General features: G+C 32.0%; 1 protein-coding gene across 2 annotated transcripts in view; it reads right to left on the reverse strand.

The window, feature by feature from the left end:
- The window catches only part of NIPBL (NIPBL cohesin loading factor), a 170,948-nt gene that overhangs the window by 78,948 nt on the left and 73,160 nt on the right, over positions 1-18,840 (reverse strand). For both annotated transcript variants that reach the window (XM_016224049.2, XM_087815303.1), the window contains exons 4-9: positions 17,451-17,578; positions 14,606-14,705; positions 13,923-14,074; positions 9,933-10,093; positions 8,899-8,995; positions 5,042-5,668 (exon numbers count right to left, since the gene is read on the reverse strand). In XM_016224049.2, coding sequence (XP_016079535.1) covers positions 5,042-5,668; positions 8,899-8,995; positions 9,933-10,093; positions 13,923-14,074; positions 14,606-14,705; positions 17,451-17,578 — 1,265 coding nt within the window. The remainder of the gene's footprint in view (positions 1-5,041; positions 5,669-8,898; positions 8,996-9,932; positions 10,094-13,922; positions 14,075-14,605; positions 14,706-17,450; positions 17,579-18,840) is intronic.

Consider the following 18,840-nt stretch of genomic DNA (forward strand, 5'->3'; position numbering starts at 1 on the left):
AGTTATTCAGAAGTCAAATCTACCTTCACATGTACTCCATTTGCAAAACAACTACATGATGATGTAATAATAAAAATAATAATAAAGCATATTATCATTAGACTGTTTTCCCTAGTTAAAACTAACCTGGTAAAAACTTACATGAAGCTTTTTGCATCAATACCTAAAAAAAAAGCACTCAGAATAATAAACTTATGTTTACGGAATTTTATTTTTAAATGTTCTGCAACACAAAATAATCTTTATATTTTGCCACAGGGCACACCAAATAATTATTACCTCAAAAATAGGATACTTTATCACATTATACTTAATCCTTAAATGTTTATGACAAGAATCTAGAAATTTAAATAGTATGATCTAAGACTTTGATATTTTTCAAAAAATATGCTTTGTGAAAGTTATTAAAATGGTAACCTAAGCACACTTAAAACTATAATGACAGATCTCAGGCATCTGAAGATTTCTCTTAAGAAATCTATAGCTCATCCTTTTATTAATATGAGCAATCTGTCTTTCAGAAAAACATTAAAATATCTTGAAGGCTAAATTTTAAAGAATATCAAAATACTTGAGCATTTATAGATCATTAACCTATTTAGCAAATAGTTTAATGTCTAAGAAATTATCGTGTTTGGTTTAGTTATCTTAAACTAGAGATGTTATAATTATTTATAATAAAAACTTATGAAAGCATTTGCACAAGAGTAATGTGTAAAGACTGGGAAAGATCTTATAATCTGCTGTGCTATGCATACAATATTGCTAAATAGGAAGTTTTAATTTTTCAACTACTGAAAAGCACTTCACCTCTTCTATAAAACTGGGAAAAATTCCATTACTGCTGCAAGGATTCCTGGATATGTTAAGAGCATGCAGGTTCTGATTCACTTGATCTAATTCAGTTCCAACATGAACTTATTCCTGTAAAGTGGCTCTGAATCTGCTTAGGTCACTTTTGTCTATCCACTTTTATCATCAGTCTTCATTACATCATAACCTTCATCTAGTGATGAAAAGTCATTTTTAATATTTGGGACACTGATTATCTTTAAGCACTGTTTAGTAATGGAAACCATAAGACTACCCATCAGAATGCATATATTCCTGAAGAAAATGCTTACAAAAAGATAATTTCAAAACCAACACTTCTCATCTAGATGCTAATGTTTTGAAAATAAGATCCAGCCCTTAGAGAAAATCTGAACTTGATTGTTCTTATAAGAAACAAAGTACACCACCACTTGCTTAAATCTACTACAAGTGATAACTGAAAACAAAGTAGAAATCACAACTGTACACACAGTAGCCCATTATGAAAAATGAAAACATCCCATCCCTAAACCACAGTACAATGAACAGTGTTTAATTGTCTAATTCCTGTTCAAAATCCCAGTCTCTTATTCCAAATGACAGTAGGTAATAACTTACTTTTCATGAGGGTTACAGTGCAAGAATATTGTAACATTATAAAAAACATTAGTGTAACTAAGCCATTCCTTATACTTGCTAACATGGAAAGTGGACCTTGGGAAAAGATGAAATTAGGTAAAGATAAACAAAGAAACCCCTCTTTGACAAAAGAAAGCAGGAATTTTCAGCACACGAAGGAGATATTAATGTCTATGGTAGGTTATTCCAGAAGCAAAGATAGTTTTTAAAAATTAATTTATGTAATTACAGATGTTAAAATAAAAGCAAAAGACTAAGAAAAAGGTCCTTTAGGAATACTATAAAATATTAAGTTACAGAGAGTTAACCTATCAATGTATATAAAACTGTCCAAAGAAGGGAGAACAGGATAAAGGGAAATAAATATCCAGCAGTCAGAAAAGTGTCTCCTACATGTGGAACAGAAGACATGTGTGGTACATTAGGTTCTACCATAGCCTGGGTGAAATATTTCTTGAGAATACTCTATCCCTTTTCTCAAATTTCACAATTATCAAACCATATTTCTAATATTACAAAATACAGATTTTTATATTTCTGGTCTATTGAAGGTAATGCTACTCGTAACAAATGAATATAACAGGAAACAAGCTTGGACCCTAGACTAGAGCTCTCAGTAGACCAGATAAACTAGTCTTGTTTGCGCCTTACCACCACCAATACAATAGTTATAAAAAAGTTCTCAATGTCAAACATTAGAATGCAGTAAATATCAATTTTACAATTTAGTCCTAAAATGTAGTGGTTACTAGCGATAAATTCATTTCAAGAAGTGTTTCAGCTCTCGGGCTGACTAAAAACTACCACTTCAAAAAACTTTGCTTTTATTTATGACCTCACCTGCAATTGTGGAGCAACATAGTAAACATTTAATCTTTCCACAATCTCAAGATAACTGCTTATATATAAAACACTATCCCATCACACAATGCAGAAACAGAATACAAAATGACGTGGTTCAAATCAAAGGTGTTAGGAATGTAGGTACCTAAATTCCAAAGGTTTTCAAATAAAGCCAAGAAATAATGGGAACATGGCTTTTAGAAAACAAGTCAGAAATGTCAGCACTAATATGAGGTCAGTAAAATCAGCATAACCAATTTGGGAAAATATACATATTAAATTCATCTAAAGCAAACTGAAAATCAGATAGCTCTAATAAACATTTTTCCCTTTAATCCTATAGTACCAGGTTACTGTAAGTCAACTTACAGAGCTCAAAATTCTAAGTCAACTCTGCTCAATTAACTTTTCAATTATATTTACTACAGCCACACCATCACAGATCACAGAGAAAGGTGATTAATTAAAAGTAAAATATACATTACAAAAGTTTCTGAAGGAACTGTATGCTGTTTATTGATTTTGTTATTCTCCCAAAGACGAGTTAGTGGTCTAAAGTAAGTTTGCTAAGTCAATTAGCCCTATTTACCATCCCTATTTTCATTCAAGTTTTACAGGTAAAAACTCTGGTTTCAACAAATATGATACAATAAAAGTTCAGGAAAGTTAAAAAACAACAACAAAAAAACAGTTCACCACTTCCTCTGTTTTTGTTCCTACAAACAATTTAAAAAATCATTTGAAAAATTATACTCAATTTTCCAAAATACAGATTAAATAAAATGTTGTGCAAAAAAAAATCAGCTCTCAAGGCAACTAATAATTCTTGGTCAAGAAATTACAATTTTATGTTTCTTGCAAAACTGTCATAGGATTCAGGAATTTGTAGTATGTGAATATTATCTAGACAAGCTGAATAATATTGCTCTCTTCATTTGATGTGCATATACTTTTATAAGGGGTTAGAGGAGATATATTTTGGAACCCACATAGTATATTTATTCCCTGAACCCCACATTACTAAGCAAAGAGAAAGAACAAGCAAACACTTTATTTCATCCTTAACGTCAATGATTTACTAGTTAAAAAACAACCCAGCTCCCAAGCTCCCTCTCTTTATTTCCACCTATCTGTGATTTGTATATCTAGCAAATGTTATAATGATTAGTAAATAGTCTATTTTTTCAATAACATTTTAAAAAGCCATCATGATAGGAAATATAATACAAATCTTCAGTATGTTTCTTAGCACAGGAACACAATAATCTAGAAATGATCCTGTCACATATGAACAAAATTATATATAAAAATGAGTTCTCCTCAACATTGTTTTATTTTATAATTACAAGAAATTATGATAACTGTATATCAATCTAGAATAACGGTAAATTAAATCAAAGTATATTTTGGTTTGGATAGTCAAGTATGTATATGCATCTGTAAAGACAGCAAATTCATAAATTATATTACTAATTTCTATCACTGATTCATCAGTCTCTCTTAAAAAAATAACCAAGAACTTAATAGGGAACTACTTTCATTTGATTATAATTATTTATAAAGCAGTAAAAAAAAAAAAAAAAAAAAAAAGGGCATAAACTCATAGAACACATGTCTTGAAACTCCATCCTAATACACTAGTCAGACAAAAAGTAACACTTAACTGTGATCACAAGCAAACAATCTTTGATCCTGAAGGTTTGCTATTTAATATTAACTTAAAATTCTTTTCATAATTTTTTAATTAAAAAAGTCACATAATTAAGAGATGGTAGGAGTAAAAGCCAAGTTAAAAAAATTTAATTGTGTAATAAGCATACATACAAACTTTTCTTAAATGACTGATACAAAATAATTCTATAGCAGTTAACCTTGTTTTCGCAAAAAAAAAAAAAAAAAAGTGAGGATGCAAAACTTTATTAACCTAAACTTGTGAAAAATGCACGTGATACAGAAATGCTAATGTTCGCTTCAGTAGACAAGCACAGATAAAATCACTTGGTACATAATAGGTGATGGACCTGTGATACAGAATTACCAAATCTCAGTTGTTTCAGATTAAAAAAATGAAAGAATTTGAGGTGCACTCCCCACTAGAGGAGCACGCCAGCGCCATCTCCATCCCCCTTTTTCCCTCCAAGGGGGATGGATCTCTTGAGACTTGCAACCACGGGAGCAATGGGCAGTGGCAGCTTGTCCCGGGCTTACCCCCTGAATCTGTCTCCAGGGCCCCCTTCTCTCTCTGACTTCTCAGTGAGGCTCTCCTGTTGCCTCTTCTATGCTCTTCCTTGTTTTACTGTCCTAAGTATATTTTTGCTGCCATCATGGATCCAATACCCTTTGACTCAGTGCTACGTAGCCCTTCTGTTTGGATATCCCCTTTCCTTAAATAAATTCAATTTTTCTTCATCCACCATATGAGATGGCTTTTAGCCTGCCCACATACCACCACATAGACCTTTCAAGTACCAAGGTTGCTGAAACCAGGTCTGGTCTGACCCCACTAGGCTAATACCTGGTGCCATTCTCACTACCCTCAACACTTAGATTGGAGTAAAAACTTAAAAAAAGAAGTTAATTTGAAGTATGAGCATTAGTAAAAAAAAATATTATTGAAGAGAGACACAAAGAATTAGAACATATAATGAGGTAAAAAAAAGAGTAACTTAGTTAAAAAAAACCTTTTTTGACATCATAATAATATATTTGCCCAGAGTAAGAAGTGGTAGTAATGAGTTTATTTTACCTTTGTCTTGAACTTCTTTTGAAAAGCGCTCCCTTTCAATAGCTGATTCTCTCTCTATTCGCTCAATTTCAGCCCATGCATCCAATTCCACTTCATCATATATAGGTCCCTGTTGTGATACCTGTTGCTGATTCTGTACCACAGAAGTCTGGGGCTGTTTGGTAGCAACTGAAGTGTTCTGTTGTAAAACAGGCACTTGATTTGCTGGAAGGAATGCTGTTTGTTCTTGCTGCGACAAACACTGAGCAGCATTTAGTGGGCGGTTTACATCCTGTGGAGTAATGGGTGTTTTGGAAGTCTGTCCTGGGTACTGCACATTAAAAGGAATATCATTTTCTGAAACAGTGCTATTTTCCATACCAGAAAGCATATCCTCTTGCTGGTCCATGTCTGAAGACCTTACACGAGAAAGTCTTAATGTAAGTTTAGTAGAGTCCTTGGATGGAGAACTAATGATATCATACATTGCAGCTTTCTCATTCTGGTCTTTTTCGTCCTTGCCTAATTTCATTTTCTTTTGCTTCTTTTGTTTTCTTTCTGGAGAATCTAGCAAGATATCCGGTGGAACATCTCGAGGTGATGAACAAGGTAGAGGCTGAGATGGTAGGATTAATGGTGGTCTTGACCCTAGAAAAACAATTCAACAGGCAGGAATGAACAGCTGAGCTAGTTTTACATTTTCTTATATTGTGATAGAAATAATGACAATATAGTGATGCTAGGAAAAATATTAGGAAATTAAGTAATCCAAGCCACTTATTTACAAAATACGAAAAGAGAGAAACCCTAAAGATTTGTTCCACCATGGTCTGATAGCTTGCTGGGAGATGATCCAGGTTTGAACTGAAGTATGAGTATAATTTTCCAGACCAGTATTATTTTCTATTTTTGTGCTGATACAAATACTTAGCTTGAAGATGGCAAACGAGTTCAATGTTTCTAAAAATTATACAACAAATATTCTGGGCCTGATAATCATGATAATTTCTATTATTTCACTGACCATCTAGAAAACTGACATATCTGAAGTAAAAGTCAGTCTGTCAAATTAAAAATAATAATTAATGCTACTGACTACACTCATATGAATACTTACTTATGTAAGAAAAAGAAAGTTGGAAAAATTATAATTTGTCTTCATTTACTTCACAAACTGGTAGTAAAGTATTGATTCATACTTTTATGTGGTCTTCTCTTTGTTCCTCCACTTAACATTATTCATACACTCTCATTCACTTGCTATTAGAAAACTATGCAAGTCCAGCAAATTTCAAGGGTCAATAAAAATATCTTCAGCCCAGATCCCATTAAATTAACAAATGTTATGTAAGGAAGTGTTTTAAAAATGCTAATCAAATGCAGAACTTCTCCTAGTTAACTAGCTGATGAGAGAAAATTACATTGTTATGCTTCAGAAATAAAAGCATAATTATATCTGAATTATGTATACAATGTATTTCTTGTCATTAGAATATTTATTAAAAGTTTTAAAATCTGCCCAGTCGGTGTTGCTCAGTGGTTGAACGTGGACCCATGAATCAAAAGGTCTCCAATTCAATTCCTCGTTAGGGCACATGCCCGGGTTGAGTTCTCAATCCCCAGTAGGGGCCATAGAGGAGGCCACCAATCAATGTTTCTCTCTCATCGATGTTTCTATCTCTATTCTTCTCCCTTCCTCTACCTAAAATCAATAAAAACGTATTTTTTAAAAGGTTTAAAAATCCACAGGAAATTATTTAAGTGGCTTCCATGATACATAAATTTGTACTTTCAATTAGCAATGTTAATATATTTGAAGTGTGATATATAAAGAAACTTTTTAGAGAGTATACCTATTGGATAAAGTGAGATAAAGATGCTATTGGAGCAATTTACTACAAACTAGTTTGAAGTTCTATCAATAGATAGTGTTTTTAGATGAAGCTTATACAAGATATTTTTTAAAAGAAATAAAACAACATTTTTGGACCATTTATTTTGTGTTGGGGCTTGTGCAAGGTACTTTGCACATCAATTCATTTAACTGGTTTACAAAAAATCATGATGAATATCATATCATTACTATTTTGCAGAAAGGAGCATGAAGCTTATAGAGGTTAAAAAATTTGCCGAAGGTTATATAGCTAGCAAATTTGAAAAACTTAAACCCATTAAACCCAGATATATCTAGTCTAGATTATAATATACCACACTGCTTTTGTATTTAAAACTGATGTGGCAAATTATATATATAATACACGCACACAAACCTCAAATTCCAACAATTCACTTAAAAACCAAATTAGGCTAATGATTCATTCAACCTTCAAAATTAGCTGAAACACAGCTCATGAAGAGAAGCAGACTTCTGATAATGTGTTCGTGAAGCTGTTCGTTCTAAAGTTTTCTTTTTTCATCTAAAGCTCTCCATCTACCCGCCCATCTATCCACCCTCAAGAATTAGAGGAAAAATGGGCTGATTATCTAAATCAACCAGCTATCCCATTGTTACTTCTCCTTGGCAGTCTGAATAATTTCTCACTCTGAGAATGCTTGTGAGCTAACTACAAATAGAGTTCCTCTGGAAGTTGCTCTCTCTCAGAAGCTGGATTATTTTTATCTCTAAAAATTCAGAGAATTATAAAGTTTGAATGGCTCATAAAAGTTCAACTCTCACCTCATAAAGAATTTTCCTAATCAAAGAGTTGGAACAGAATCTTTGGGAAAAAAAATATTTACATTAATAAGAGGCAGACCAGTCCATGTTTTAGATGGCTGCAATTAGAAATTTTCATGGATAGAGAAAACATTATCAGCTATATTACTATTAATTATTAGCTAATTCTTCAAAGTGGAGTATAACACTCTCTTCCAATAAACTAATAATTCAAATTATCAGACTTTAATTTTAAGTACTTAAAAAAATAGCCAAACCTGGACTTAAATTCACAATTTTGTGAATCTTTTATACACAGAAGGCCACACAAGATTCTTTGGTAATTTGAAGATAAACAAAATAAAATTCATGTCCAATAGATAGCACCAAATAAGTTGTTAGAATATAAACTAATTGCTTGAAGACATTATGGAGGGTCCATGGAAGATCACCTATTAACTTAGAAATTCAAGAACAGTTAGGATTTTAAAAACCACAAGTGAAAACAGATGTCAGAGATTTGGGGAGGTAATAAGAACAGGCCAGATTTTGATAAATGACTACCTAAGAGGTGAGAAAACTTTAAGATGATTCAGAACTGGGATAGCATTAAGAAAAACAGGAATAGTAGAAAAAAGTGAGAACAATTTTGAACATGAATTTGAAATACTAGCTAGATATGAGGAAGTTTTGCCTGGAAATGAAAAATTACAACTTGGAAGACAGGACTAGAGCCAAAGACATTGATTTAGAAATTCTGATAGCAGAAGTAATGAATGCTGTTACAAAAACAGTAAAATAGCAAAGAAAAAAAGTAAGGTGAAAGATTAAGTTTAATAATGGAAACCTTGAGAAATGAGAGAGCAGGGGGAAGAGTTAATTGAAGAGAAAAAAATCCATGAAAGAAATAGGAGGAAAACAGTTAGATTCAATGTGAAATAAGGTTTTTTTTTGGGGGGGGGGAGACACAGAGAAAGCTGATTGATAATTTCAAATATTTAAGTAAGGCAAGAAGTTTATGGTCCACTGGATTTATCAGTGTGAATGATACTGTATTTATCTAAAAACACTATCAGTAGTTTATAGGGCTAAGTACAGATTTGCTTTTTTATCCAATAAATGAAAAACAATAGAAAACAGTTTTTGGTATCAGAATTAAGTCTGAATTGTTTAATCAAACTGAAATATGAAATGCTGAAGGAAATTTTAGTTACAATAATACCTTTAGGAGTTCCATCACTTCCAGCAGGGGAGCATACTGACTGTGGAGACCTCAATGGAAAAGATGCAGCATTCCTCAATGTTGAAGAATCTCCATCCTAAGAATAGAGTATAAAATTTGTATCTTGAATGATAGGAGAAGCTTTATAGAAATCTTAAAGAGAACCAATAAAAGACATAAATTACTGACAGGTAAAGTGTTGGTACCAATTCAAAAGCATAATTCTTCTGCACTTTCCTGTTTTCTTCGTGGTATATCTTAGAAGAATTGAAATTGTATCCAAAAGAATCAACAGCCTACGCATGGCAATGAATAAGAAAACTGGTATTACTAGTACGCTCCACTTTTGTTTGCTATTTTCTACAAAAGGAGCTGTGAACACCCTACCAGGCTGTAAATATCTCGAGAACAGCATCCACTGTCATCTCTGGTATTACCTTAGATACATGTAAATTATGTGATAATACCACCAAACCACTAACAAGACAAATTTCCATAATGTGGAATATTTTAATGACATGAAAGCAACATTAAATTTTATGTTTTATACATAAAATATGTTTTAAGTTTTATACAGGTCTTAGAGGGAAAAAGAGCTAAGTACTAATAAGTAAAGGTTCATTATTTAAGAGAACATTTTTGTGTGAGCATATATTTAAAAATAAAATTGTATTTCATTAAGAACCTAAACCTCTAGACCAGGGGTTGGCAAATGTTTTGTAAAGAAACAGATAATAAATATGTTACATATTCTAGGCCACATATAGTTTCTGTCACATAATATTCTTTGTTGTTGTTTTCAAACTCTTTGAAAATGTAAAAACCATTCTTAGTTTGTGGATCAGTTTACCAACCCTGGTCTAGACTAAGCTCTGTGGGTACAGGAACCATATTGTTCATAGCTAGATTCTCGCACCTAGTATAATCCTTGATATACAGGAGATATCCTTTAAATTATGGAATTAAAATACTAGGCTATGAGACAAATATTAGAACTACTTTATTACCTTAATGGCAACTAATATATTACATACGTCACTACTTAGCCTGTGCACCATGTGTAGGTAGTCATCACTTGAGCCATGTCTAGGATTATCAGCATGATGATTAGCTGAACTGCCAGACAACGGACCAGAAACTTTACTATCATGTATGTTTCTCAAACCACCTGCAACAATGGGACTTGATACCGATGCTGAAATTAATAAGAATAAAAAAAAGGTTTATAAAAATAAACTGTAAAAATTCTTAGAGGACAATAATTATTAACAAGAAATATTTTAAACATACAGAAATTATAGAAAATAATATAACAAGCACTCATGTACTAACTATTCAGAGCTTGACCAAATCTTAACACTGTGTTACATGTCATTCAGATCCACAGTCATGCACTGCATAACGAGGTTTCAGTCAACAATGGACGGCACGTATGATGATAGTCCCTTAAGATTATAATAGAGCTGAACAATTCCTATCACCTAGTGATGTGTCACGTTACAGTCATCATAATGTTGTAGTGCAAAGCATTACTTCCATGTTGTGATGATGCTGATGTAAACAAACCTGTATTTACCATTGTTTTAACTGCCTACAGTATTCAGTACAGTAACAAGCTGTACAGGTTTGTAGCACAGGAGCAATAGGCCAGGCCATACAGCTTAGGTATATAGTACGCTATACCATCTATGTTTGTGCAAATACACTCGATGATGAAATGGCCTAATGGTGCATTTCTCAGAAAGCATCCCCACTGTTAAGTAGCACGAGTGTATTTTTAAAACAAAGTAAAACATTAGATATGGTTGAAGGTCTCCATATATCAGCATATTCTTCTCCTCTATTCCCTTCACCTTACTCCCTAAAAATAACACTATATTTCAGAATTCACTCTACTTATATCTTTACGCCTTTGTTATGAATGTATTCCTAAATAATACCTAGCACTATTTTGCACATTAGGACTTTACATAAATGGTATATGTATATATCCTTCTGTAACCTGCTTTTAAATTCAATACTATTTTGAAATTTACCCACTTTAATACATGTAGCTTTAAATTAATTTATTTAAAAATATTATACATATTCTACTGAATAAAGCACATAATTTATCCATTCTTACGTTAGATGTTTAAACTGCCTTTTGTTGTCATAATGCTGTAATGTACAGTCTCATACATGACTTTTTTTTACAAATGCATCAAAAAGTGAAATTGCTGGATATGTCCATTTTTAAAAAAATGTGTTTTCATTGATTTAAGAAACAGAGTAAGAGACAGAGGGGGGAGGGGGGGAGAGAAACATTAATGTGAGAGAGAAACATCAATCAGTTGCATCCTGTACGCACCCTGACCAGGGGTGGAACCTGCAACCTGGGCATGTGCCCTGATAGGAAATTGAACCGGTGACCTTTTGGTGCATGGGACAATGCTCAAACAACTGAACCACACTAGCCGGGGCTCGGTATGTCCATTTTTTAAAACCTACCAAATATTAACAAACAGCTTTCCAAATTACTTATGTCCATTTGTACACTACTGGTAGTATATGACAGTTCCTACTGCTCTATATCCTTGCCAACAATTTCTGTCAATCTGAAGATGGGAAATGTCTCTGACTGTTGCTTATATCTGTGTTCTTGATTAACAGTTAAGCCAAGCATCTTTTCATAGGTATTGTCCATTGAGGTTCCCTCCTTAACACAGTATCATAAAAAGATAGTTTCCTATATATTTTTAAAAGTTTTACACTTTTGTTTTTTCACACTTAGGTCTTTAATCCATATAAAATTTAATTTTATGTGTAATGTGAGATAGGAATCCCAATTTTACTTTTCCGTATGGATAACTGCCTCAATATCATTAGTAAAAAAAAAAAATTATTTCTCCACTAAGATATAATACCATATGTATCAAGTTCCATTTGTTCACAGGTATGTTCCTAGGCTCTTGATCAAATTCCACTTCTTGACGTTTTACTCTTCCACGCCTGGACCAATATTACAATAAGTCTTTATTCCTATTAGATCAAGCTACATCTCATTACATTTCAAAATTACCTTGCCTGTTCTTGAATTTTTATTCTTTCACATAAATTTCTAGAAGCAGCTTAAACTGCATAAAAACCCTGCTTGGGATTTTTATTAATATGGTATTAAATTTGTAGATTTGAAAAAAATTCCAATCTTTACCCTGCTGTGTTCTTCCATCCAGGAAGATGGCATAAGTCTCAACTTTCTTAGGTTTTTGATCCCTGGTTAGGGAGCGTACCGGAGGCAAGTGATCGATGTTTCTCTTTCACATTAATGTTTCTCTCTCCCCTGACCCTCTTCTCTCTCTCAAGGAAAAACAAACAAACAAAAACAATAAAAACATCCTTGGGTGAGGATTAAAAAAAAAAGGTTACGAATGACATAAAATTGTCACGCAGAAATGAAAATTGTCGTGAAAATTGAGTGTAGACTAGATATTAGATGATACAACAGAACTGTTTTTAATAATTTTAGGGAAAATGATTACAGTTGGTGTTCATACAGGAGAATTTCCTTCTTTTTAGCAGGTGTATTTAAGGGCAAAGAGTCACGATACCTGTTGCCGAGCGGGTTCATCTTTCAACTTTTCTGCATGGTTAAATTTATTATAAAGTTGAAAATATGTTTTAAATGCTACCTTGCACATACCCTAAATTCCCCTATATATTTGCCTCATTCTAAATTCTTTTGTGCCATTTATCTACCCATTTGTTCCTTACCACAATAAATTTTCCTATTTATAATAATTTTTATATCTGAGTGGGGCTAACCTCTGAGTTACATATTTAGTTACTCAAGTGTGTGAGAATTTCCAAGAAATGCTGTATTACTGAATAGGCCATCAAACTATATTATTCTTTTGATTTTGTGATTTTAGCTTATTCCTCTGAAAAAGCTAGTATTATCTTGCTAAAAAACAATAGTATTTAGAGAAAAACCTATGTTCTTTTCTATACATACTTATGTATATATGGATATTTCCATAAGCAACGAATGTGTCCTATTAATTACATTTAAAATGTTCCTCATAGCTATGTGTGCCAGAGTATATGAGTTCACAATTATCAAGAGACTACATACATACATACTTATGTTCAGCACTCACACTAAATTCTATAAAATTTGAAGGTATCTATTCCAAATGTGTGATTTGCCTACTAATTTTTCCTTGAGTTAGTGTATAAAATAGTTTCAACCTAGTATTTCATTATCTAGCTTTGGGAAATCAGAAGTTGGCTGTTTTGATAGAAGACTAAGTTAAAAGCTTATAGTTAAAAAGTTAGTAAATGAAGAATGTTTTGACCTCATGCATAATAAAAAATAAGAATATACATAGGAACTAATGACTGACTGCAAATGTTAAAAATGTGCTGTTAATTATGGGGGACTAAATCACAGATGTTATATTATCTTTTGCACTTTTAAAAATCTCTTCAAAAGGTACAAATAAATTTATACTAATTATAAATCATTTAGTAGCCATTTCATAATACCAAAGCAATATAATCTTAAAAAAAGACATGATATTATCAACATTTGCCTTCAATTGAGAAGTAGTAATCTAATCCCAGAAATTTTTGCATCTGAGATTATTAATTTTCCTCTTCCTGCATTGTATCTACTTTGTAGTAAAATTTTCACACTATATATACTTTACCAATTACAATGTAATTTTTCGTTGGCTTAGTGCCATGTAGAGAGACCAATTAAAAAGCAGTTCCTAATTTTATGACTAGATATACTCAGTTTTATAAAAACCTAATCCAAAGAGTCAAAATGACACTGATCCTTTTATCTCCCAAATGATGGATTTCTAAATGATAAATGTAACACTTTAAAAAAAAATAGTTTAGACTATATCTTAAAAGAAATGTTTATTGACAAATAAGTATACAGTATAGAATTTTAGTTTGTGTTTTAAAAATTAAAAAAGAAATGAATTTGCTTGGAATAACAGGTATTCCTTTAAATAAACAACCAACTTTCTTACCTTGCTGCATCTGTGGATGTGTTGTATAACTTGAAGGATGGGAATATGGCATGTATCCTGCAGGGCTTTGTGGGGCATATGGACTAGGCACTGGGCTATTTTGTTGTGGCATAAATCTGTTCCCAGAGCTTGTCTGTGGTGGCACAAACCGGCTAAAACCCAAAATCCAAATAAACAATGTAAGGAAATGAAATAAACATGGTATTCCTTGAAATTTCACTGTCATAAAATTTTCCAAACTCTAATTTTTCTAAAATAAAAATCTATGCAAACAGAAAAAATTTGAAATATACAAAAATCATTCACAAATCATAATCTAAGAGTTATAATAAACAGTTTACAAAAACTGAGATAATTCATTTATTTTACTTTCAAAAAGTATCCATCTGTTTAAGGTATATAAACCCACACTGCCCAAGTTCTAGTCTATAAATTTTCTTATTTATCTCAAACACATTGGCTATTTTAACATATTCTTTTGTCAGCTACTTCAATCAGTATTTTAAAGCATTTCCATACATAACATTTTAAGGTAAATGCTCATGTGGGTTACTATTTAAGACTAAGCATTTTAATTTCTTAACTACATATAATTCACCATCACCTAAATGTATATATACACTACATATTCACCATAGAAAATAATACTTAAATAAAATTATATATATACATATATATATTACCTGGAGGGGCTATGTGAGATAGTGGTTTGTTGATAATTGGAAGATGCAGGACTACTGTGCATGGAATTCTGAGAAAGTTTATATTGAGACATCATCATTCCTAAACAACACACACAAAGATGGTAAACATATTATTTTCTTCTAGAAGTAGCCTTTAAATGATTTAAATCATTTTTCAAAAACATAAATATCCTTTTGGAATATAACTAATTTAGAAGCAGATTAAATTTTAAACTTTTTAGATTTAAATTTTTAAAAAATTGTACTTGCTTGAAGTCCCATGATTTAGCCTTAGAACCGAAAAGAACTTTTAGAAGTCACTTTATCTAACCTCTGATCAAACATTACACACTTCCTTCTACAATAGGCCTCTGGGTGGTTTTCTGTTAAATGGAGTACTTTATTACATACATCTCCCATCCTTAGGGGCTTAATTTCACAACACTATTTGTTTCATTGTAATTCACACCTTTGTGTTTTTAAAAATTTTTTAATTATTATTTTTTATTAAAGATCTAGGTTTTTAAAAGTACTTTATTTAGAGGCCCAAAGTTTGAGCTGCTGCAATCCATCTGAAAGTATTTTGATGCAAAACAGAATGTTCCTATTCTTTCTTCCATAATAATTCTTTGTCACATATTAAGGATTAAGTAAATATTTGATTAATGAGAGAAAATATAGGAGTAGCTTTCAGATTCTCACATTTCTTTTCAAGCTAGACATTGTTCCTTCAATTGTTACACAAATGGCATTTTGTTATATAGGAGATAAGAAAAACTCAGTTATTTAGACATCTTAAAATCAAAGATAAAACCTATCATTAACCCTGAACTTTCTCATGATATGCAGAGCCTATCTTTTTGGGAGCTTCAAAGCATCACATTATATTCCCAAATTTAATTTCCTGCTATTGATATGAAAAGTGCCTTTCACCAGAAACATTCAAACAGAAGTTATGAGTTCATTTGCCAGGAACACTACAGAAGGGATTCTAGCTCTAAGATAGTGGTTGAATGAGATGAAGGCTAGAAATCATCTCAAAGTCTACCAGTAATGCTAAAGTGTTTTCCTTTGTATATAGTCTAAATTTCAACTTTTGAGCTTTTTCTTCCAATTCAAATTCAATACTAAATCATATTTTTCATAGCTTAATAATTTAATTACTATAATTATTGTTGCTGGATTTTTTTTTAAACAGGGAGGGCAATATTCCATAAGATGGGAGTTAAAAAAAACAAACACCTGAATTAACAGTCATCACTGGGACAAGCTGGAATTACTAGTTTGAAGGCAATAATTTTAAAAATAAAAGGGAAAAATGAAATTCTAATAGTTCTTTGTGATTATCTCAAAGTTCCCAAAAAGTATAAATAAAATGATTTGCATATTATAAATTTTCTCCATATCTGACTCACATTTACACCTAGTAAGAATCACCTCTTAAAATTTTAAAGTCAACTATCACTTGAAAAATGCTTAGAAAAAAATCGCAACATGCAATTAATTTTTAAATGCTGGTTTATGGTTTTACATAATAGGATATGGAGAAATCTAACATTTTGGACTGAAAAATAAGTATATGTGTAGTATGAAACACAAAATGTGACTAAATGGTAAATACTCTACTGAAAGTTTATTAGTGATTTACTACCCAAATTAAATGTTTAAAAATGTTACCAAAATGTAGTAAAAATAGCCTTGGAAGACTTCCTTTATTCAATCGTATATTTACTCACATTATCCTATACCAAATCCTATCCTATTAGTCTTTCTTCCAATCAACAATCTCTCCATATTTTCTTTCATTCCAAGATTCTTCCAGAGCAAGTGTAATTCTAGTTTTCCTTTCACAATTCAGATCTGTCTCCTCCTACAGCAATCTAGCTATTAGTTCTAATGAAGATACAGTCTTGTCCTCCATATCTGCCTTCGATTTGCTACAAGATGAGTTAGGCAGAGAAAATTCTCTTTGGAGAATGGACAGTTAGCTATGCAATTGTTTTAAAAACACATTTCACACACAAATACACAAAATCAACAAAGTAATACTATTAAAACAAAACAAAACTAGGGAATGGGGAGATTCATGGAGGTGCTTCCAATAAATCTGGCAATATCCTTGAATACGATTAATCAATTAAGTAAGTTAAATCTTCTTCAGTTGTCTAAACTATTGTCTTCTGACTATTTTAGTCTTGAGAGCTATCTAAGTACTTGGGCTTGACAAATTCAGTAAGCTTCAGACCCAAACAATGCTCCAAACTCAAAGGTGCTCCTAGACTACATAAAAATTATACCTGTTGGACATCATACTTTTATAACTTTTATAATAGGTTTTTCCTTAATAACAACTTATTATAAACCCATTTTTTCCATTGCTAAGGCAACAGAAGTGTTAAACCAGTTACTACATAACCATAAAGGTAATCACCATCAATAATAAAACTAATACCTGGTATAATTACGCAAGTTGAAAAGCTCTGCAAATATTTTTATTATTTGATTAATGAAAAGACTTCTTTCATACCAATTATGCAATTTTCCAAAATAAAAAAATTCCTAAAGCTCTTTGAGTAAACTAATACACTCTAAACTATCTAACAAAATACACTTTAAACTTTGTCTAATTTTCAAGAAATTTAGTTGCATATTAAACTGCAAGAATATTAACAACCATTTAATTTCCTTCTTGTTCTTGGCTAGATTCAAGGTATCAATGCAGCATTCACAGATGCTAGACTAGCTTGTTAAAGGAGACACTTCAATTTAATTACTGCATGTTAAACAAGTTCTGATATGGACCCATAAAAAATATACTACAAAATTCAATTATTATGAACCTCACCACTTTGTACATATTTGTTCTGCATACTTTTCTCCCTGAAAACGTTAGGACTCCTTGCCAGGACGGCCTGCAGCAAGACTGGTATGTCGCCTTCTGGATCATCACTGCCAAGATTATCTTTCAACTCTCTGGCATTGAAAAAAATATATATCAAAAATTAAAATAGTGATTGATTGATTAAGAATTTCCTAGTCTACATTAGCTAGATAGCAATTCACTAGTGAAATTCAGAAAAGGCTGAGACATAAATCAAGACTAATGGTACAAAAACAAATCACACAAGTATGTCTAACAATTTGATGGACTTTTGAAGATGCTATTACTGGAAGAAACAAAATGATAAAAAAATGACAGAGGAGGATTTTTTCTAGGATAACTTTTTTTTTATTTTTAAAAATATATCTTTATTGATTTCAGAGAGAGGAAAGGAGAGGGAGAGAGACAAATAGAAACATCAATGATGAGAGAGTCATTGATCGAGCCCACAACCCGGGCATATGCCCTGACCGGGAATGAAACCCCAATCACCTGGATCCTAGGTCAACGCTCAACCACCGAGCCACGCCCGGCAGAGCTCTAGGATAACTTTTTTCCCCCATTTTATTTTAAACTGAAAAAATAGCCCAAAACATATTTTATGAACCTATGAGTTTATTTAAGGATTTTCACATCAGTTTCAAAGCAGGAAATCTAGTCTATCTAAACTATTCAAAACAGCCCTGGTGGGTGTAGCTCAGTTTGTTGAGCATCACCCCATGAACCAAAAGGTTGCAGATTCAATTCCCAGTTAGGGCACAGGCCCAGGTTTCAGGTTTGGTCCCTGGTCAGGGTGCATAGGGGAGGCAACCAATCGATGTTTCTCTCTCTCTATCCCTTTCTCTCTCTCTAAAGTATCAATGAAAACATCAAATAAATAAATAATAAACTATTCAAAATAAGAAAGGTATAGAAGTGATAATTATGCACAGAAGTTGATATTTGGATTGGAATGTATTTTTTCCTTTACATCTTAATATGAGTCAGTCATTTTGAGAATGTCCTCTGAATGAAATACTATTGCCATATTAGTTAAGACAAGACCCAGAGGTTACGTAATTTTTCCATCTTGTATTGTTTTCTCAAAGTCATTAAGAAGAAAAAAACTCCAAGCAAGTGGTTAAGGATAGTCACAATTTTCAGTAAACCTGAAAGTAAGTAGCAAATTAAATTCATAACTATGTGAGATAAATGATAAAATTAAATTTAGGCAGTATTTTAAATTTTACACTCTACATGTCACTGCTCCACTCATTACACCTAATAAGAAAGATTTATAAAGATGGTGTTCAATGATAAGATTCAATAAATTTCTGAGGGCAATCTTAAAGTAGCTTTCCATAAAATAAATCAT

This window comes from Miniopterus natalensis, chromosome 3 (assembly GCF_054644295.1).
Source record: "Miniopterus natalensis isolate mMinNat1 chromosome 3, mMinNat1.hap1, whole genome shotgun sequence".
Classification (NCBI taxonomy): Eukaryota; Metazoa; Chordata; class Mammalia; order Chiroptera; family Miniopteridae; genus Miniopterus; species Miniopterus natalensis.